The following is a 21439-nucleotide window of genomic DNA, read 5'->3' as shown; positions in this document are numbered from 1 at the left end:
AAGCGATGGACATGATTTCCGCCAGCCTGGGTCCTTGGTGTATAGGCCTGTGCGTGTCCTGGTGGTCGACAAGGCTGGGCCACGGGGGCCTCCACGATGCCAGACCCACAGCGCGTTCTCAGTTCTAGTTAACTTGGCTTCTCCCTGCCCTTTCTGGAATGTTCTCTTCCCCTCCTCGGCTTCTTTCTGGGCCTGACCTGTTGTCTGAAGTGCTCCACAACTTGCCCGAGGCCCTCTGCCCATGCTGCCCCTCAGCGCCATCCGCCCCCCCACCTCCCCTGGGCCGTCTCGCCAGGTCCAAGGCTGAACACATGGTCTCTGCCCCACCCCCTCCGAGGAACCTCAGTGTCTCCTTTCTCTGCAGATGGAAAACCAGGAGGCCCTCCAACACCCTCCTCTCCGTCACCCCATATCTGAACCATGAGTCCATTGTTTCCCTGTGGACTCTACCCTGGGTCTGTATGCTCGCCTCCTTCAGTACCACCCACCTCCCTAGTCCAGGCTGCCCCCGTCTCCTCCACTCCTGCACCAATTGCTCCTCTGATCAGGTCAGCCTGTGGCCTGACATCCGTCAACACTCCCTGTGCCCCAGGCCAGCTTCCCCTGGTCTGACCCTGCTGAGCTTTCCACTCTCTTTGATGTCCTTCCCCATTCTAGCTCTCCAGCCACGTTGTCCTAAACTGTGTGGTTTTCTTCGCAGATGCTGTTCCTTCCAGTTGGGATGCTCCCAACTTTCCCATCCCCGCTTCTGCTTGTAATTAGTACCTCACTCAAGGGTTGCTTCCCCACGGAGCCCTTCTGCCCTCTAGACTAGGTGTGTGTCTGTTTCATGCCCTCACCCCGAGCACCATCTGCCTCTCCTCTGTACTTCCTCTGGCTATAAGTTTTCAGCATGATGCGATTCGTGTCTGCCTCCTGTTCCTGAGAGGGTCTGTGCTCAGGGCAGGACCTCACCGCCTCTTGCTGTCTCGCCGTGGCTGTCAAGCCCGCTATCCAGTGGGATGCTGATAGAATTGTCGAATGCTGGCTGCAGCCGGAACTCGTGCGCAGCTCTGGAACAGTCTGCCCCTTGCCTGCTGGTGCACACACTCCTTGTCCCTTCCTCTCCTCAGTCCACGATGTTCTTTGAGCCCTTTGGATGGCTGGCCTTTGTCTGCAGTCTTTGTCCCCTCTCTTCTGAATGTTTCCTGTGCTAACTGGCCTCTGTACAGCCTCACTGTCTCAGAGACCGCTCCCCTGCAGCTCCCTGAGGGAGGATGTTTTCCCATCACATCCTGGTACTTGACGGGGGGGGGGGGGGGGGGGGGGGCGGGGAAGGGATGTCTTCTTGGTTTTTCCTCGTTCCTGCTTCCAAACCATTTCTCCTCTGTTGAAAACCCTCCTGAGAGCTACCCTGGTTCGGTGAAGGTGTCCGTGTCCAGCTTGGTCTTTGGACCTGGTCACCTTGCCCTGTCTGGGCCCGCACCCGAGCAGCTGGGCATCGTTAGAGGGAAACCCCACGGTCGGGAGGACCACCGGCCTGTCTGGGAGGCTCGCCTTCCTGACCGGGCCCCTCCCTGCCCGGCTGCTATGACCTCGGCCCTCATCTTCCCACTTCCAGCCCAGGAGCCTTTCCACAGGCCGGTCCTTCCCTTGTGCTCCCGACTTCAGCTCTCCTCTCCCCCTGTCCACGGGCGTGTTGCTGCTGTCCCTCACAGGGGACAGAGCTTGCCGGCCTTGCCCATATCTGCTCCCTCTCTGTAGCAGGATTTCTTTTTTTCTTGGAAAAAAGTGTTGAGTGTTTGGGACAGCACAGAATAACATAATAAACACCCTTCCCCCACTGCACAGAATCAGTCATTGATTGTGTTATATTGCTTGATTTCAGTCTTTCTTGTATACATTTATTTTTTAACTTTTTATTTCGGAAGAAGTGTAGACATGCAGGAAGTTAGCCGAACTAGGACGGGGAACTCCCCTACACCCCTTTCACAGTTCCCCTGTCACTAACACCTTGCACAGCCCCGACCGACGCCAGCCTGATAATAGCAGCTAAGCCACAGGCCTTACTTGACTTTCCCAGGTTTTTCCACGGACGCTCTCTTGTCCTGCTCCAGGGTGTAGCTGGGGCCCCACGTGGCGTATGCTGCCTGTCCTCCCTCGTCTGCTCCATCTGCCTCCGTGTTACTTCCAGTCCCGAGGCTTGTTAAGCACATGGATCAGTTATTTCAGAGAATGTTCCCTCAGTGTAGGTTCGTCTCACCTTTTCTTGTGACTGGAATGAGGTTATATATTTTTGGCAAGAATATCACAGAAATGTTATTCTGTCTTCTCCAAAAGTTCATAATCTCGATATTCTTATTACAGGATTTTAATTTTTATAAAGAAATACAACTGTGTAGGTAAAGTGAATTGTCAGTCCGCACACCTCTGCCTCCCCGGCAGTCCCCCCCCTCTTCCATTCGCTGTCCCCCCGCCCGCCTGCCTGTCCCCTGCCCCATCTGGTCACACCGAGGACTCCCCCACTGTTGGACCCAGCGGCCCCCTTGCCGTTCTCCCATGTTTCCCCCGGCAGCCGGCACGGCCGCCCTCCTGCCCCCCTCTGAATCAGGGCTTCACGTGGTGGGTTGTAAAACCTCGAAGGGCATGTGAAATGTCAGCGTTTTTGCTGCTTTTTTAAAATGAAATAGGCTAGAAAATACTAGAAAGTCTTGCACAGTGGTGAGCATGGAAGTTTGTTGTAGGGGTTGGGTGTGTTGGGCAGCTTGCTGGGTAAAACGGGCTCCTTCCTGCGGGGACGGTCGCTGGGAGCGCTCAGGCTCTGTGCGGGTTCCTCCTCGGCGGCTGCGCGGCGGCCTCAGACGCTGTGCGTGTGCCGAGGACTTCAGGGCTGGCCGGACCTCCCGGCTTCTCCGGGCTCCTTTTGTCTCCTTCCCTGATTGCTCTGCTCCACTGGGGGAGGGGGGCTCCCGGGTCCCTGAATGTGCTTGCTTCTCACCCCTCAGGTGTCCGTGTCACCATCTCCTTAGAAGCAGCCACCCCGACCCACCCTGCCCCCCCCTGTCCCTGCAGTTACGGCAGGCTGCGCTGGCCTTGCACATCCTTGTCTGCCGCTCGCTCTGGAAGGGGGTCCCTGGGTCGTGTCTTGTTCTTGTTTGCCCAGGGCTTAACACAGTGCCAGGCACAGAGGGGACCTCCAGTAAATATTTTTGGGCTAAATATATATGAATGTTCCTGAATCCAAAGTAGATCGTTTCAAGTGGAGGTAGGATCTTCTGTCCCAAGAAAGTGCGACCAGCTGTGGTTGGGTGGCCGGTGGCTGCGCCCGGGCGTGCGGGGGCAGAAGACTGGGTCATGTGGGTCCCGTCCTGTTCTCTGCTGTGCTGGCTTCCTTAAATAGCAAGCAGGAAGGTGTTTGGAGACCTGGTAGTTACAAAAAGGCTTCCAGTAGTTGATGCACTCCTTCTAAGATTACGTACTATCCCTCTTAACCTCTCCATTTTTCTTCTTAACCTGTCTTAAGTGTTTTCCTTCTTTCCTTCCTCCAAATTCTTTCCTCCACACGCAGCTCCCCTTTCTCCCTACTGGGAATAAATGCTGAACTGCAATATTACACGTGAACAAAGAGATTTCTTGTTTACAGTGTTCAGAGAAATGCCAGAGAGAATTGCAAAGCTCTTAAGTCTCCGTCCACCTTCTCTCCACCATCCCGGGGACAGGTTGACTTGGCTCTGGAGGACTCTGGGCAGTGTGTCCAGCCCAGCAACGGTGCACGGCCTTTGTACCGAGTACACGTGATGCACAGCAGGCTAAGCCCTCCTGAAGGAACGCGGTGGGGCTTCACCTCTGTATAAAGTTTGCAGCTTCAAACTCAAAGGCCTATTTAGGACCAGGCACAGATAGGCGTTTTATATGGAGCTCACCCTGATGTCCTTGGGCTTAGTCACTTGACATAGAGGGAAACCGAAAAACAAATTTTAATTCTGATGAAACCTGGATACCTAGACGGAAGAAATCCTGACGGAACTCTGAAATTCTGGGTGGGTGGCGGGGGGTGTACAGCTGGCTAAGGGCTGCACAACCCGCCTGCTGTCACACTCTGGAGCCCTGGGGTCCCACCGTGCCCAGCCTGCCTTCGCCACGGCATTTCGCTTTGTGCGGGTTCCAGGTGGAGAGTTTGAGAGACGCCTTGCAGACCTGTGCACGCTCTTCTTCGGGCATCTCGGGTGCTGGACGTGGGGCCAGTAGTGACTTACCTCTTCCAGGGGGTTCTCCTCTCAAACCCTGCTCTCAGCTCTGTGGACCTGACAGATCAGTGCTAGGTTTGTACTGTCCGTGTCTTAGTCTGCTCAGGCTGCTGTAACAGACTCCCCGGGGCTGCCCAGACATTTATTTCTGGAGGCTGGAGGTCTGAGGTCTGGGTGCTGGCACGGTTGGGTCCCTGGCCTGCAGGTGCTGCCTTCTCCCTGTGTCCTCACGTGGTGGAGGGACGGAGGGAGGGACAGCAGCCTCTCTGGGACCCTTCATATAAGGACGCTGATCACATGGACACCCTGCACGCGTGACCTCATCTATACGTAACCGCCTCCTAAAGGCCCATGTCCAGACACCATCGCACTGGGGGTTAGGGCTTCAATGCGTGAATTTGGGGAGGACATAGTTTAGCTCGTAACAGTCCTAGATACAAAACTGCAAATGAGGGGTGCCTGGGGGGCTCAGTCGTTAAGCATCTGCCTTCGGCTCAGGTCATGATCTCAGGGTCCTGGGATCAAGCCCCGCATCAGGCACCCTGCTCAGTGGGAAGCCTGCTTCTCCCTCTTCCTCTGCCCCTGCTTGTGTTCCCTCTCTCACTGTCAAATTAATAAATAAAATCTTAAAAAAAAAAAACCTGCAAATGAGGGGCGCCTCAGTTGTTAAGCGTCTGCGTTCGGCTCAGGTCATGATCCCAGGGTCCTGGGACAGAGCCCTGCATCGGGCTCCCCGCTCAGCAGGAAGCCTGCTTCTCCCTCTCCCACTCCCCCTGCTTGTGTTCCCTCTCTCGCTGTGTCTCTGTCAAGTAAATAAATAAAATCTTAAAAAAAAAAACTGCAAGTGAGTAAATAAGATTAGGCCTCACAAAGTGGTCAGGACCACAGTTGTAGGTGACAAAAGACAGTGGCTAAACTATAATTGTGGGAGGTCACCGGCTATCAAATCTGTTTGCTCCCCCAAGTGTGAGAGTGACCAAATTACTTTTTCCTCTGATGTGGTTCCATGTCCTTTGGAAAAGGAACTTCTCTGTTTTCTTCTCTGTAACTTTACCATCCTGTCATTCATTGCCTGAGTAGGTCCTGTTGTGTGTGTGGTTTTTTTTTTGTTTGGTTTTTAGATTTTATTTATTTGAGAGAAAGAGTGGGGGGAGCACAAGCAGGGGGAGCAGCAGAGGGAGAGGGAGAAGCAGACTCCCCGCTGAGCAGGGAGCCCCATTCGGGGCTTTATCCCAGGAGCCTGAGATCACAACCCGAGCTGAAGGCAGACGCCTAATGACTGAGCCACCTAGGCGCCCTGCGTGTGTTTTTATAACCTGAGTTTAAAGAGCTGTTTCACTTTGGGCAGTGTTTCTGCGGGATCATAGTCCCCGGGGCGCATTTCTTAACAAGGGGTGAATAAGGATCACCTGAAAGCATTTTCTAGCTACACTTGCCGGCCCCTCCTCAGACACAGTGGCCTCGAGGCTAATTTGCTGTTTAATGGCAAAGGACTAAGGAGTGAATTTGAACTGAGACCAAAAGATAGTTTTGTTTTGTTTTTTTTTAAGATTTTATTTCAGAGAGAGAGAAGGCAGAGGGAGAGGGAGAAGCAGACTCCCCACTAAGCAGGGAGCCCGATGTGGGGCTCAATCCCAGGACCCTGAGATCATGACCTGACGCTTAACTGACTGAGCCACCCAGGCGCTGCTAAAAGATAGTTTTTGAAGGCAGGATGATTCTAGATCCCACATGGGTTATTAGGACTGAAGATAGCATATGAGCGTCATTGGATTTTGGCAAGAGACAAACATTAAAACGGCAGCAGGGAGAAGATTGGGAAGAGCAGAGCATTGATCCCGTGAATGCTTCATGCCAGGGTGCTCTTTGGACCCCAAAAACAGGCCCAGATCTGTCAGTTGCCCTTAAGGATCGGTTTGGGGGCAGAAGGCCCCTGTGGCCGGTGCACTCCTGCTCTGTGCTGACCAGAATGGACAGCATTGTGGTGGCCTTTGGGAAGATGTCATGGGTGGAACTTAGAGAAGTTTTAAAATAAATGCAAGCAAGAAAATACCAATAGACACTGTTCTATTTTTGGAATCAGTGACTCGGTTACACTTGAATTTTCAATCTCATCAGTATAGTGTGATGGTTGCAAGCGCAGATCCTGCAGATTACAAGACGTTGACCTCTGTTTCTTCGTATTTAAAGTGGGGGTGGTACTGGTAGCGCCCGATGGTAGGGTGGCTGGGGGTTAGCACTGCTCCCGTGGAAGCACTTGTGGGGCCTGCACGTGGTCAGCCCTCAGTAAACATCCGGTGTGTTGCTGTCTGTTTTAGGGGGCCGAGGCCATGGTCCTGGAGAGCGTTATGTTTGCCATTCTTGCAGAGAGGGCGCTTGGGCCAAAGCTCTACGGCATCTTTCCCCAAGGCCGCCTGGAGCAGTTCATCCCGGTAAGATGTGTTCTCGACTGGTCAGTTGACAGGTGCCACAGACAGAAGACGGATTCTTTGTCTTGGTGCTGCAGGAGCCTGAGAGGTCATGGGCTGACACATTAAATGGGACTTAACGTTATGAAACTGTATCAGAAATAAAGAAAAAACAGATTTCTATTGAATTTACATTGGAAACTCTGTCTTTCCTGCAAAGATGTTCATCCAAATGAAAACTGTATACGAAACCTAACATTCCATTGTCCTCTAAAGCTGCTTGCTCTGAACCTTTCCCCTTTCCCCTTGTTCCTCTCAATTTCTGGACCGCCTTTAGAACTCAGTGTGGAGCCCCGTGGTCCTGGCCACACCAAGCCATACCTGGATCTTTGCCCTGTGGGGCCACCACTACTCTTTGCCTTGTCTCCCAGCTCACTCCCTCTGTTTGAGTTTCCCCAGCTCCCGTGTGCCTGTCAGCTGACGTTGCAAGGCCCAGCTCAAGTCCTGTTTCCAAGAGCTGGGACTGTTTGCCTTTTCTTGCTGTCCTGAGGCATTTCTAATGCTGCTGTAACATCTTCACTGGTGTGAGCTGCTCGAGGACCAGTGTCACAAATGGTCTCATGCCCTGCCTCACGTGGCCACCTGGGTGGGCAGGCTTGCCCTGTACAGTTGTGCAGTGGTTAAGCACAGGGCCCCTGGCTGAAGGGATGCTCTGCTTGCCAGGACTCAACCTGTTTTCAGCGGGAGGCTGGAGGAAGGGGTCCTAATTGTCTAATCCCCACCGCCCAGGGGTAGGAGCCTTCTTGTTACCTGTGTCCCAGGAGGGGTGCCCTCTGCTGGTTGATGCAGTGGCCCCGTGTGTGCAGCTGCCAGCCTGGGGCTGTGCCGAAACCAGCAGCTGAACCCTCGCTGCAGACCTTCCGTCTTGGCCCCAGCACCTCGCTGGCCAGTTGGCGGGGTTTTCATTTATAACTGTCCCATAACATCCGACTGGTATGAGAATCAGATAAGATAATAAAGTATCTGAAAGCATGGAAAATCTGAAACACTTCCTGTGGTTAAAAGTGGTGACATCTTAAGAACATACTATTGAGTGATAAAACCAGATTGTGGAAGACTACAAACAGTATACCATTTTAATAAAGCCCACTGAAAGCAAACAAAACTGTTTAAAATATACATGTGTGGTAAAACTTCTCTTTTTAGGGAAGGTAAAGGACCAGCGAGCACAACCCAGAATAATGGAACTGTCCTGCCCTGGACCAGGATCCATGGGTTGTAGCATCTGTGGGATTGACACTGTTCTACTTCTGAAATTCTGTCCTCTTTTATATATGTTTTATATAGTGAAGACTTTTTAAAGTTCTGTTAAAGTAGTAGGTTGAACCACACGAAACTACCAGTCATCAACTGTTTTTGACCCCAGAAATGGTGATTTCATTTGGCTCAGCCTGCTAGCGCGTGTTATTTCCAGGTTTACCCCTGAGCGCTGCATGGAGTGGGATGCATTCCACCTCGTCTGGTTCCTACAGCCATTTTTTCAGAGGGCACAGGAGAGTAGTGACGCTACGGACCCTGGGTCAGTCTCCTATTGCCGTTTCCGTGTGCTGGGAAAGGAGCTTAGAACTCCGAAATATGTTCATCTTTGAGCATGGTTAGCCTGACTTTCCACAATGCCAAACAAAGTAACTTATGGCATTTTTTTAACAAAGCCATGTGAAAGCTGAGTGAGCTGCCACTAGGAGCTGAGTCCCTTGTCCTTAACCTTGGCCCGATCGCTTGATAACTTGGAGGATTCCCAGGTGGAGGAGGACGCGGTTGAGCCTGCTGCTTCCAGAAAGCTCTGAGCTCTCATCATCAGGCTCCCGCCATTTGTCGAGACCTCCTGGCTGGGTGCCAGCCCAGGGCCCTTGCCTGCCTTGTCTGCTGTAGGTCAGAGCAGCCCCGCAGGGACTCCATGTCATGCTTCTCATTTTATAGAAATCGGAAAGTCAGACACAGAGGTCTGAGTAGCATGCCTTTGGCCATGTGACTTTGAAATGAGGATTAAAGCCAGAATTTGAGCTGGTTTTCTCTAACTTGGAGGAACACCATGGCTGTGGCACTCAGGATTTTCAGAGGCATGCCTCTTTGGGCTTCTGTAGGGGAGCAGGGCATGTGGAAAAGACAGACTGGTCTTAGTTGATTGTGATTTCCTCGGGAGGAGGAGCTGGGCAAACGCAGCGGTGGGGGCTGGGCCCCTCTGGTTCTTCGTTCAGCTGTGCGCTCTGAGAGCCTGCTCTGTGCTAGGCGGGGTGCCGCAGGCGCCACCGTGGATGAGGCGGAGTGTGGCTCATCCTGAACTCCTGGCCCTGCTTCTCAGGAGGACCTGTGCTGAGCACCATCTCTTGGCTGCGATGGGTCAGGCCGGAGTGTCCGAGCCGCTGAAGGAGTTGGACATTGCCTTGTGCAACAACCCTGAGACTCGGAGCTTTTAGCGGGGAGGAGGGCGTCCTGTGGTGAGGGTGCAGAGAAGAGAGGGGGAGTCCGCCTAAATGCTTGTATGTGAGGAGGACCTTCTCATGGTTAAAAGAGTTCGAAATAAAATTGGCCTGTGGCGGAGGCCCCCCCGCTTGCTGAGAAATGCCCCAGCAGTCGCCGGGTCACTGTCCGCGGGGCGTGTTCCACAGGGAGTTTCGTGCGCCAGCTGAGGCAGACTGGCTGCTGGGTCTTAGCCTGGTGAGATCGCACCCCTGACCCTCCAGGCTCCCCGGAGAAATGCTGTTTTCTGACCCCCTTGTTCATTCCAGAGCCGGCGCTTAGACACTGAAGAATTAAGTTTGCCAGATATTTCTGCAGAAATAGCTGAGAAAATGGCCACATTTCATGGTATGAAAATGCCATTCAATAAGGAACCAAAATGGCTTTTTGGAACAATGGAAAAGTAAGTGGTCAAACCGCTTGGCTCTTAACTCCATTTTCTGTTAGCGGCTACCAGAGGCGCAGAGTGAGTACTCGTTTGCCGTGGTGGCCGGAGGTCTTCCTCTGCTCTGCCGAGCGGGTGGGCGGGCAGGGGACGAGCTTTCTCAAGAGCCTGGAGCCCCGGGCTGTGTCCCGGGCCGTAGGCTTCCCACTGCCCTCTCGTGATTATACTTGACAGGAGCCCTGCCCGGGAGCCGCGGTGAACCGAGCAGTGAATTTTGTTCTCCCTTTTTCTGCCAGATACCTGAACCAGGTGCTGAGGATTAAGTTTGCCGGGGAGCCGCGGGTGAAGCAGCTTCACCGTCTCCTCCACTACAACCTGCCCCTGGAGCTGGAGTACCTGAGGTGAGGAGCCATCGCGAGCGCAGTCGGGTTTTTCTGAAACAAAACACGAAACAGAAGCGACAGGGGCAGGTGGGGGAAATCGTTCAGCCCGAGCTCCGGCCTGCAAGTAGGGGCGCCGCGCGGTCCCCGGGGGCGCACTCACCCCGAGCGCGAGAAGGCACAGTTCTCGTCACTCACGGGTGTGAGCGGCGCCGAGGACACGGGGGCCAGGACGGCCTTCGAGGCGCTTGTGTCTTATTAGGAGAGACGGAGACAAGCAAACGCGTCCCATGACGCCGGGTGGTGATCAGAGGTGTGACGGAAACCAGGGCCAGAGCAGACTGAGGAGGAGGGTCGTGCTCTGGGCCGGGAGGGCCCGCCCGGGGAAGAGGGGCTGCGCGCGGGGCTGGCGTGGAGCTCCGGGTTGCGCCCCCGGAGCTCCCGGGGCCAGCGCTGCAGGGAGGCTGCATGGCAGTGCCAAGCACCGGTCCCGTCCCGGGCACGCCGAGGCATCTGACCTGCGGTGTGATTCCCTTTGCAGGTCGCTGCTTGAATCCACCCCCTCTCCGGTTGTGTTTTGTCATAATGACTGTCAGGAAGGTAAGAATCGCTGCCTGTTACGTGAGGCTGGGCGTGCGTGTCTCCTTAGCGGCCTCCAGCGTGTGTGACGAATGCTAGGTATCCGTGCAGAGGGCAGTACTTGCGTGAAATAATGGGATGGGCACACAGTGGAGTATTGTACGACTATGAAAAAGAATGAGGTCGTTTTTATGCAGACCAACAGAAAGATCTCCAGGATCTTTCCTGGAGGGAAAGAGGGAAAAAAGCGAGTTTTAGAAAAACACATGGGGTGGGGCGCCTGGGTGGCTCAGTCGTTAAGCCCAGGTCATGATCCCAGGGTCCTGGGATAGAGCCCCGAATCAGGCTCCCTGCTCGGCGGGAAGCCTGCTTCTCCCTCTCCCACTCCCCCTGCTTGTGTTCCCTCTCTCGCTGTCTCTCTCTCTGTCAAATAAATAAAATCTTCAAAATAAAAAGAAAAACACATGGGGTGTCTTCCCATTTTTGTAAAAAATATATTCATGGAAGAAAAAATGAGAACATTCACTAAACTGGGAGTTTGGATAAAGGACCGAAACCTTCTAAGTCACATGTTTGTTCAGTGTTTAACTCTGGTGAACACGCACCTTTGATAATCTGAAAACGCAGTAAGAGGTGACCGCCCCGCTCTGTCCTGGGGGTCTTGCCCTGGCCACAGCTCACAGCTCATCGAGGCCATCTGCTGTCCTTGGGTTTCTCTGCCTTTCATAAAGTACGATGCCGGGTACCCCTCCGTGTGACTTCAGACGGAGGCCGCATCTAGCTGGGCAGCTCCCGCTGGTGCCGCAGTGGGGCCGGGCTTTGGTGAGGCTTTGCCTTGCTGTCCCTGTCCTTTCCATCACGGCTGGCTCACATCCACCCTCGGGCCCTTTGCCAGGCTCAGCAGTTTGTTTTTAATTTTGACAATAGTCCCTGTTGAAGACCAGTCATCAATCAGACATTAGGGTGATAGTTTATTAATTAGCTGATCATTGTCGGGCAAGTCGAGCAGGGTGCAGACTGTGTTAGCGGGCAGTAGTCAGCTGCGCAGATGTCACCAGCTGGGTCTGAGGGGGGCCTGCTGGCCAGTGAAAGGCTAGAGGAGGTGGGGGTTGTACATTTGTTTTGTTCTGCTGCTCTGAGCGTCTCCTTTTAATGTCCCCTGGAAACGGATTTTGTGTGCTGAAAAGCCTAGAAAGAGCACCTCCTGCAGAAACCCTGGAGAGAGCGTGGCCAAAAGACTAGCAAAGCCTGGCTCACCAGTGCTCACCTGCCAGCCTGGTAGTGACCGATGCTGGACATTGTGTCACCTGTGGGAGGTCTTGGAACGGATGCCTGAAGAGCCAGGCTGGCCGCCAGTTCACTTCGGGCCCAGAATTCAGCCATACAGGAAATATGGTGGAAGGAACGCTGCCTGTGGTCTCCTTGGAGAACCAAACGAGGCAAAGCATCGGGGCCAAGTAGGGTCCACAGAGCCTGGTGGCGGCTGAGCACACCCGTGGTGTCCTCATCAGGGAGGACAGCAGGACACAGCTTCCTAGCTGCTGGGGAGGTTGGGTCGGCTAGAACTCCACCATGCCAGTCAAGCATTTTCCTTTGTACCCGTGTGTGAAAAGTCTGGGGAGTGCTGCCCCAACAAGCTAAGGGAGAGCCATTCTTGTTCCCGGGTGAGCATGGGGCCGTGTTACTCTCGGGCTGTCAGTGTGGCCCAGGGCCTTCTGCCGAGGGCTGGGCCTCGGGGGGCGGTGCTGCTCCCGGCACTCCACGGCCTGTGCTCATTCACTGCATGGTTGGGGTTCCCTGACAGGATCAGAACCACTCCTGGCCCTTCTGTTCAAGGACTTGTGCCTTCGACTATGCAACACAGCCATAGTAAATGGCATGTCATCTAAACCTTTTTGCAGGTAATATCTTAATGCTGGAGGGCAGAGAGAATTCCGAAAAGCAGAGACTGATGCTCATTGACTTCGAATACAGCAGTTATAATTACAGGTATGAAACAGCTACAGGAGGAATTGGGGAGCCATGCCACGGGACCCTGGGAGCTAGCGTACTGTCCCAGCAGCCTGCAGCCATGCAGGAAGCAGCCCGGGCCTGTTCCTCGCTGGGGGGGGGGGGGGGGGGGGGGGGGCAGCAGTGTGAGTGATCAGAACTCAGAATTTGATGTTTTGCTGACTTCAGAGATCAGAGTACTGAGTGCAAGAGAATGTTCTTGAACAACTGCCCCTGTGTGGTGGGTCGGGTGGCGCTTTTTGTAGCATCAGTCAGCTCTGGTTCTGGTAACTGCCCTGTTGGCTCTTCCTGTCCCTGAGGCAGTCGTCCTTGGGGGGGACCTCAGGAAGGACAGTTGTTGCTGGGAGGGATGCTCATGACTCGGCCTTTTCCCTTCTCTGACCAGGGAACCTCAGGGTGTGGCAGCTTGCCCCCTTCTCTGCAGCTCTTACCTCTTTTTCAGGGGATTCGACATTGGGAATCATTTCTGTGAATGGATGTACGACTATAACTATGCAAAGTACCCTTTCTTCAGAGCGAACATCCTGAAGTACCCCACCAAGAAACAACAGGTAGGAGACGGCTGTGTGTAGACTTGATAGTAGCTAAACTGCAGGAGTCCATTTTATGCAGTTAGAATTGATTGCATCTTCGTTTTTAAGGACACGCCCCCCCCTTTTATTTTTAAAGATTTTATTTGAGAGAGAGAGAGATTGCAAGAGAGAGCACAAGCAGTGGGGAGAGGGAGAAGCAGGCTCTCCGCTGAGCAGGGAGCCTGACGTGGGGCTCGATTTCAGAGCCCTGAGATCATGACCTGAGCCGAAGGCAGATGCTTAACCGACTCAGCCACCCAGGCGCCCCTAACGACACCCTTTTCATATCGCAGAATGGTTAAGCAAACCCTTTTGCTCTAAAATGTTATTTTGTGTCAGGACACAAACCTGACATTTTAATCCCCGTGCCAGAGATAACCTGTATTCATTCAGTTAGAGAACACAGTCTCTTTTGTAGCTCCTTCTAGTTTTTTTCCAAAAAGTCCAGCCTCTGACCTGCCTCCTGGCCTTCTTTGTGGGGATCATGGTGTTCCCTGTGTGTGTTTCACTCTGTGCAGACAGAAGTAGCCTTTGGGCACCGTGACTTGGTAGCTGCTGTGCTATTACAGTTCCCTTTCCTGTCCTGAGGGGGGAGGGGGCGGCTGTGTGAAGAATCACCCCCTGGGTGTCCTGGGATCGAGCCCCGCGTCGGGCTCCCTGCTTAGCGGGGAGCCTGCTTCTCCCTCTCCTGCTGCTGCTCCTCACCCTGCCTGTGCTCTCTCTCAAATAAATAAAATTAAAAAACAAAAAAGAATCACCCTGTGGGGAATTCCTCCTTGGGAGCCCCTACTCCATCCCTCAGCCCACCGTTGGAGCCGTGGGTTGAGGGTGAGTGGGCAGCGATGTGGAAGCACGCCGGGCTGGGGAGAGGGTCCCCCGAGCCTGTGCAGGGCAGCAGCCCACCCCCCTTCGCAACCCCTGCTACGGGATAGCCATTTCCATGGAGCCCTGCTGGCTCAGCCGCTTTTCAGAGCGGTCAGGGCAGCATGAGGATCGGGATGCGGTCGGTTGCTGCTGTATTTCCCTCAGGAGAGGTCTCTTGGGCACTCACCTGTGCCAGGCACGGTGATTGTGTCTTCAGCAGATGGCCCACACGCCAGGGGCCCCCATTCAAATGTTGACTTGCTGTGGGACCAAAACCCCATTGCCCTCTTCCTGCCGTGCGGGAAGGCTGACTGTGACGAGCTTGAGTACGTCCCAAGCAGAGCGGCCAGGCTGATTCTGGGCCTCGAGGTCATGCTGTGTGAGGAGGAAGGGTGTTGGGGGGGAAGGAACACAGCAGCAGTCTTTGTAAAAGACTTCGTAAAAACTGGGCAGCTCCAGAGGTGCCAACTCTCCAGCCAGGAAGAGGGCGGCTTTCTGCCGGCGAGAAGGCAGGTTCCGGCGTGGTGGGTGGCGATGGACGGCAGAGCTGTGTGACTGGCTGCACCACACAGCCACGGAAATGAAGGAGGTTCCTTTTCAATTTTCTGAGCAGTTTTAAAAGTCACATAGAGGTGTTAGTCTTCATTAGCTACCCTTTCTGCACCTAGTAGGTAATCTCATGCTTTTCTTTCTTTAGTCTAATGAGATGTTTTAAAATGTTAAACCGTCTTGGAATTCCTAAAATAAACCATTTGAATGAGGTGTGTTATTTTGGAACGCTCTGCTGGGTCCAGTTAGTCTCTTATTTAGGAGTTTGACGTCTGTGCACGTATGTGAAACGGGCTTTTAACGGTCATTTAAAAATTGTTTATCCATACCTGGTTTTGGAATAAAAATTATGCTAGTCTAATGAGTTTGGTGTCCCTTTGTAATTTTCTGGAACAAATTTATATGAGATGTTCTTTGAAAATTTTGGTAGACTTTGTAAGAAAGTGTGGGCCTAGAACTTTTGGGGAGGGAAGGTCATTAGTTACTATCTCTTAGGTATCGATCTATTCAAATTTTCTGTCTTCATTGGCCTATTCAAGCATTTATTATCTCCCAGAAATTAACTCATCTCGTGTGGCTGTTCAAGCGTGTGTTTTAAAAACCGTGTGTGGATTTGAACCCAGATCTGCCACTGTTCACTGTCACCTGCTGACTCTGTGCTTCAGTTTCCTTGTGTGCAGAAACAAAGGCTCAGGGGCGCCTGGGTGGCTCAGTTGGTTGGGCGACTGCCTTCGGCTCAGGTCACGATCCTGGAGTCCCAGGATCGAGTCCCACATCGGGCTCCCTGCTCAGCGGGGAGTCTGCTTCTCCCTCTGACCCTCTTCCCTCTCGTGCTATGTCTCATTCTCTCTCTCAAATGAATAAATAAAATCTTAAAAAAAAAAAAAAAAGAAACAAAGAAACAAAGGCTCAGGACGGTGCCCGCTACATAGAATTTACTAGGCATGAGCCATCCCCTTACCTGTGCCAGGGTTACTCCTTCTAGAACGCCCTGCTAGGACGGCGCTCGAACTGGAACGCTGCTTTCTGGTGGGAGGGGGTGCCGAGTGTGAAAGCCACCTGGGAGAAGGCAGATAGGCGAGGTGGTGGAGGGGCGGTGTTGGCATTCCAACTAGGTGATCAGTTAATGGCGTTCTTTTGGGTAGAGCAACTGCCTGCTGTTTCCTTATTTATAAAAGAAGGTGAGTGGTGGTTTGCTCTGTTCTGGTACCGTTAGGTATAGTGTGAGGTACTGAAGAACGGGGTCTCCTAAATCCTGATGCATGGGCAGACTACACGTGGGACCTGGTAGAACCTCTTCTCCAGACCAGAATTAGATCTTGCCGATTTATGGACATAAAGGCATCACCACAGCAGCTCGGAGGTGGAAGGCCCCTTTGCCTGGTCCGGTCGGCTCCCGCTCTGCCCAAGCCTCTGCCAACGACCTCGGGCTCCCAGGCGCCTGTGCAGAATGCCAGCCCATGTGTGGGGACGTGTGATGTAGGCTTACCCTGCTTTGCGACCAGGCCGTGGGAAACATGGGTGTGGAGTAGATTCCTCCTCGGTGATTTTGTCCAGAAGTAGTAGTGGTTTACTGTGCTTGTCCTGCCGATAGTGCAGCATCGAGTGCGGTAGGGTTCTGCCAGGAAGCCGGAGATCACTGCCGCACCGGTGAGCTTCCTCCAGGCTCCCCCGGCCGTGCGGGTGTCCTCCGGGTGTGCCGTGCTTCCGGACAGCTGTTGACACCGTTCGTCTCACCGTCACTGACTCTAATGTGATTACTTTTCTTTAAAGCTCCACTTTATTTCCAATTACTTGGCTGCATTCCATAATGAATTTGAAAACCTCAGTAATGAAGAAAAGTCCATTATAGAAGAAGAAATGTTGCTTGAAGTCAATAGGTAATTTTTTTGTTGTTAATTTATAAAATAGTCGTCCGTTTATAGAATATAATTGGGGTGCCGACTTGCAATCATGATTTTAGGAGCTTCTTTATACCCATACATTTCTGGGACTTGTATTTTGTCAAAAACTGAGCATGTGGTACCTCTCCAGATTTCAGCACCCAGCAGGTGTGGAGAGCAGGGTCGATGTACAGGGTCAGGGCGCGTGGATGGCGCTCCACGCTGTAAGCCACATATAGGACTCAGCTGTACGAGGCTGTGCCGCCTAGGCCCTGTACACTTTTGCCGCTTGATGCTAGTGGAGTGGTGGGCACCATCCAGTGATGTGTTTCTTATAAAAACTGATTACAAATTGTAAGTGTTGGTTCTGAGTCTTGCTTTTAAACTGTTTCTTCAGTAGCTCTCAAAGCAGGGCTGAGAAACTTCCAGATTTCGTGAAAGTCTAGACCCCTGTTTATCACACACACTCATCTCTGTAGTCAAGAGACCTGAGTTACTCCCATTCTTTGAGCTCTCTTAGAAGATTCTTTGGTAAAAATGTTTAAGTGACTTTGGCCCACTTGTCCTGCCCGGCCCACTTACCACAGATCACCTCTTCCTGAAGTGTCCACACCGTTGTTGCTGGGCCTGCAGCCACCCTTGCTGTCCCGGGGCTCCCCCTGATACATAGATCTTCCCTCTCTGGTTCTAGAATGGATGGAAATAGAAAAATGGAGGAGAGCCCGACAGAAAGGGTACCCCAAGGGACATGTAGTGGGTCAGGGACCACAAGGAAAACAGTCGGGTTTGAGGAGGACACTGAAGCATTCAGTGAAGCCCACAGGCACTGTTGTGAGGGGAGCTTCGGTTTGCGGCGACGGGGGCCATGGTGTGGCTTAGAGAGGGCCACCACCACGCTCTCCTCTGCTCCGTTTCACTGCTTTGGGAGGGCAGGGGTGAGGGCGAGGCGGCATCCTACCTCCTGGGAAAGCCAGTGAGTCATCCAGAGGCCTGCACGTTCCTCCTCTCCCTGCATAACGCTTGCTAAGGGTTGCTGATGCCACGCCTCACACGTGTAGCATAGAGTGTTTCTTTCCCAGCATAGCCCGTGTGCGGCCTTGTGTGGCCCCCGAGGCCTCCGTGTGAGTCACGGGACTGTAGCTGGGCACGTCCACACTGCACACCCACCTGCCCCCAGCCAGAGGTGGGAGAGGCCAGCTGCGGTGCCCCCACCCTGTTCCCGGTCCCTGTGGAATAGAATCCTGTTGGGTGGGCCAGGGCTGACTGGGTTTGCACCTCGAGGAGTTACAGGGCCCGCCAGCAGAAAATCCCACCCCTGGCCTGTGGCCGGCGCCACACATCTCACGTGCATCTCCTGCTTTTGTAATTACAGGTTTGCCCTTGCATCCCATTTCTTCTGGGGACTTTGGTCCATTGTGCAGGCCAAGATTTCATCCATTGAATTTGGATACATGGTATGTTCTGGGGGTGGTTTTCTCTTCTATTCCCAGAAAGAAAACTGTTCATCATGTTTGTTCTTGCTTGGTGGGGAATCTCCGTTCTTCGCAGAAGGCTACCTATGTCGCTGCACAATGAGCCCACTTGGACTGGCTCCGCGTCTGCCTTTGGAGGTGGCCTCACTTGCGGGGCAGCAGGCCCACCTTCCCTGCTTCAGAGAGGTGCTGTCTGGCCCTGTGGCTCTGGTGGGGGATGTAGAAATCAGACCCTAGTGGTCTAGCCCTTGACCTCAGTCCTCTCTGACACAAGGGACCGCAAGTGAAGGAGCGCCCTGACGCGTTTCCTCCTGCGGTTGTGGCTCCATTCTCCAGCCCACAGCGCCCCACATCGAGTGCGCAGCTGGTGCTGACTGAATGAGCCGTCCTGTTTGTTGCAGGCAAGGTCGACAAGCCAGGCTGTCATTTTCTTCCAACCTTAGGAACTGTCCTTGACATAGTTTTAAACTGGGAGTCCAGCCCTCTGCTGCCCCGTAATGAGTGTTGGTGGGGGCTCACAAAGTCTGGAGTGAGTGCCATGCTTTAGGAAGGTGGAGGGAATGACGAGTTCATTTCATCCTCCCAGTCCTGTGTTCGGGTGATTTCTGCTTCCAGGTAGGAGGTTTGGTAACGCACAGCTACTGTTAGGCAAAAGAAGGGGGAATAAGGAATTTTAAAGCAGATTTAGAGCCATGGTCAAATGAAATTAAGACAAAGTACACATCAAAAAATATTACCAAAGTAAGGAACAATTTCATAATAATAAAGGGATCAGTTAATCCAGAAGACATTAAAAAAAATCCTAAATGTGTAGGGCAGGGGTGAGGGCGAGGCGGCATCCTACCTCCTATCTTGCTTCAAAAGACATAAAGCAGAACCTGAGAAAATTGAGCAGAGAGGCAGAGCCAGAAGCACAGCGGGAGGGACAGAGGAGGGGACAGCACTGTCACCCAGCCTGACGTCACTGAATGCCCAGCTGCCGAATGTACATCCTTGCCCAGTGAGTATGGCACATTCGTCAAGATAGACCGTATGCTGGGCATTAGGAAACAGGTCTCAAGTTGAAAGGAATTGAAATACAGAGTATGTTCTCTGACCATGGTGGAATTTAATAGGAAATCAACAGCAACAAAATCTTGAAAATTCTTAATTATTTGGGAATGAAATAGTACACCTAAATCAACCCTGGATCAAAGAAGAAATGAACTAGACAATTAGAAACTATTTTGAACAAATTATAATGAAAACACAATATGTCGGAATTTGTGGGATACAGTTAAAGCAGGGTTTAAAAACTTGGGGCTTTGAAGGTTATACATTTGTATTAGATAAGAAAGTTCTTAAATCAGTGACTGAAGCTTCTACCTTAAGAAGCTAGAGAGAGAAAAACCAACCTAAGCCCAAAGTCAATAGAACTAGATAAAAGAGGGGCACCTGGCTGGCTCAGTCAGTGGAACACACGACTTTTGATCTCGGGGTCGTGAGTTCAAGCCCCATGTTGGGCATGGAGCCTACTTTAAAGGAAAAAAAAAAAAAAACTAAATAAAGCTAAGAGCAGAAATCCTTGAAATAGAAAATGGATGGGAAAAAAAAGAGAAAATCAATGAAACCAAAAGTTGGTTCTTTGAAAAGCTCAATACAATTTACAAACTTTTGGCTATATTGAGCAAGAAAGAGAGAGAAGACACACATGACCAGTATCAGTACCAAGGAGAAGACATCACTCCGGCTCCTGTGGATGCTGTAAGAGAATATTATGAAGAATTTTACACCAACAGATTTGACAGTGTGCATGAAATGTGCACATTTCTTGGAAAAGATACAAATGACAAAAACTAACCTAACAAGTGGTCATATGTTATTGAATAAATTGAATTCATACTCAGAAAAACTCCCTGTAGAAAAAACTGCAGGTCCTGGTGAATATCATCAAACATTTAAGGAAGAAATGATACCGATTCTGCACAGTTTTAGAGAATAAAGGGTGGAGGGGACATTTCTTGACTCATTTGATGAAGCATTGTCTTGATGCTGAGAGAAGACAAAGACATTTCAAGAAAACTGCAGATCAGTGCCCTTTGTGAATAGGACAGAAAGAACATTATCAAAATAGTAGCAGAAATTAAATCTGACATCTACAAGAATATGATCAAGTGGCATTTATCTCTGGAATGCAAGGTTAATTTAACACTTAAAAACCAGTTAGTGTAGGGACGCCTGGGTGGCTCAGTCGGTTAAGCGGCTGCCTTCGGCCCGGGTCACGATCCCAGGGTGCTGGGATCGAGTCCCACATTGGGCTCCTTGCTCAGCAGGGAGCCTGCTTCTCCCTCTCTCCCTCTGCTTGTGCTCTCTCTGTCAAATAAATAAAATCTTTAAAAAAAACAAACCAGTTAGCGTAATTCAGCATATTAACAGAATGAGGGAGAAAAACCATATTATCTTCTTAGTGAATGCAGGAAAAGCATTTGACAAAATCCAGTACCCATTCATGATCATGATTTAAAACAAACAAACAAAAAAAGCCTCAGCAAAGTAGGAATAGAGGAGTCCTTCCTTAACCGGGCCCAGGGCACGTATGAAAACCCATAGCTGGCGTTGTAATTACTGGCGAGAGCTGGAGCGCTCCTGCCCACCAGAGCACCCAGCCAGCATAGTAAGGCTGGGAAAAGAGAGGAAATGCAAAAATACTGGAAAGGAAGAAGAAAAACTGCCTTTTTTATTGTAGGTGACGTGATCAGGTACATGAGCAAATAGGAAAGAACCAACAGAAATGCTATTTGAGCTGTGGCGTGAGTTTACGGAGGTCACAGGATACAAGGGCAGTGCACAATAACCATCTGTAGTCTACGTGGTAGAAACTGTTCCAAATGAAATTTCGTTGTATTTACAATGGTATAAAAACATGAAATACTTAGGGATGAGATTTTTAAAATATGTGCATGATCTTCACACTGAAAGCTCTAAAACATGGCTACAAGAAGCTAAGCAAATGGACAGCAAGACCACGTTTATGGCTTCAGAAGACTCCGTATTAGGAGTCTCTTCTCCCCAAACTGATTTCCAGAGTCTGTGATCCCAGTCAAAACCCTCACAGGCTTTTTGGCAGAAACGGGTATTTCTAAAATGTGAAACTAAAGCTAACAGTGTTGGAAGATTGATTCTGCCTGATTTCAAGACGTATCAAGACAGTGTGGTATTGGTGTAAAGATAGACATCCGGCAAATGGAGCAGAGCCCAGTGCCCAGAAACACACACATACAGTCAACTGATACTCAACAGAAGGGCCACAGTAATTCACTGGGGAAGGGGTCAGATTTTCAAAACCGATGCAGGAACAACTGAGTAGCCATATGGGAAAAATAATGAACCTTGATCTCCTGCCACACACATGCATTAACTAAAAACAGGTAACAGACCCAAGTGTAAAAGCATCTGGAAAACAAAGGGAGAAAAGCTTTGTGATCACAGCAGAGATTTCTTGGGTTACGTGAAGCACTGACCATAAAAGAGAAGAGATACGGTAAGTTGGGCTTAATCAAAGTGAAAAACTTGTGCTCTTTGAATGACACCATTAAGAAAATAAAAAGGCAA

The 21439-nt window shown here is 51.5% G+C and overlaps 1 protein-coding gene across 7 annotated transcripts in view; it reads left to right on the top strand.

Annotated features, from left to right (window-relative positions):
* CHKA (choline kinase alpha) overlaps positions 1 to 21439 on the top strand; it is a 59928-nt gene that overhangs the window by 35819 nt on the left and 2670 nt on the right. For 5 of the 7 annotated variants that reach the window (XM_035722674.1, XM_027578222.2, XM_027578221.2 and 2 more), the window contains 8 exons: positions 6545 to 6658; positions 9424 to 9557; positions 9836 to 9940; positions 10461 to 10519; positions 12400 to 12487; positions 12951 to 13059; positions 16267 to 16373; positions 17749 to 17830. In XM_035722674.1, coding sequence (XP_035578567.1) covers positions 6545 to 6658; positions 9424 to 9557; positions 9836 to 9940; positions 10461 to 10519; positions 12400 to 12487; positions 12951 to 13059; positions 16267 to 16373; positions 17749 to 17830 — 798 coding nt within the window. The remainder of the gene's footprint in view (positions 1 to 6544; positions 6659 to 9423; positions 9558 to 9835; positions 9941 to 10460; positions 10520 to 12399; positions 12488 to 12950; positions 13060 to 16266; positions 16374 to 17748; positions 17831 to 21439) is intronic. The other 2 variants (XM_027578224.2, XM_027578223.2) reach the window with 1 other exon arrangement.

Source organism: Zalophus californianus, chromosome 11 (assembly GCF_009762305.2).
Source record: "Zalophus californianus isolate mZalCal1 chromosome 11, mZalCal1.pri.v2, whole genome shotgun sequence".
NCBI classification, from domain to species: domain Eukaryota; kingdom Metazoa; phylum Chordata; class Mammalia; order Carnivora; family Otariidae; genus Zalophus; species Zalophus californianus.
This window is presented reverse-complemented; position numbering and strand designations above follow the sequence as displayed.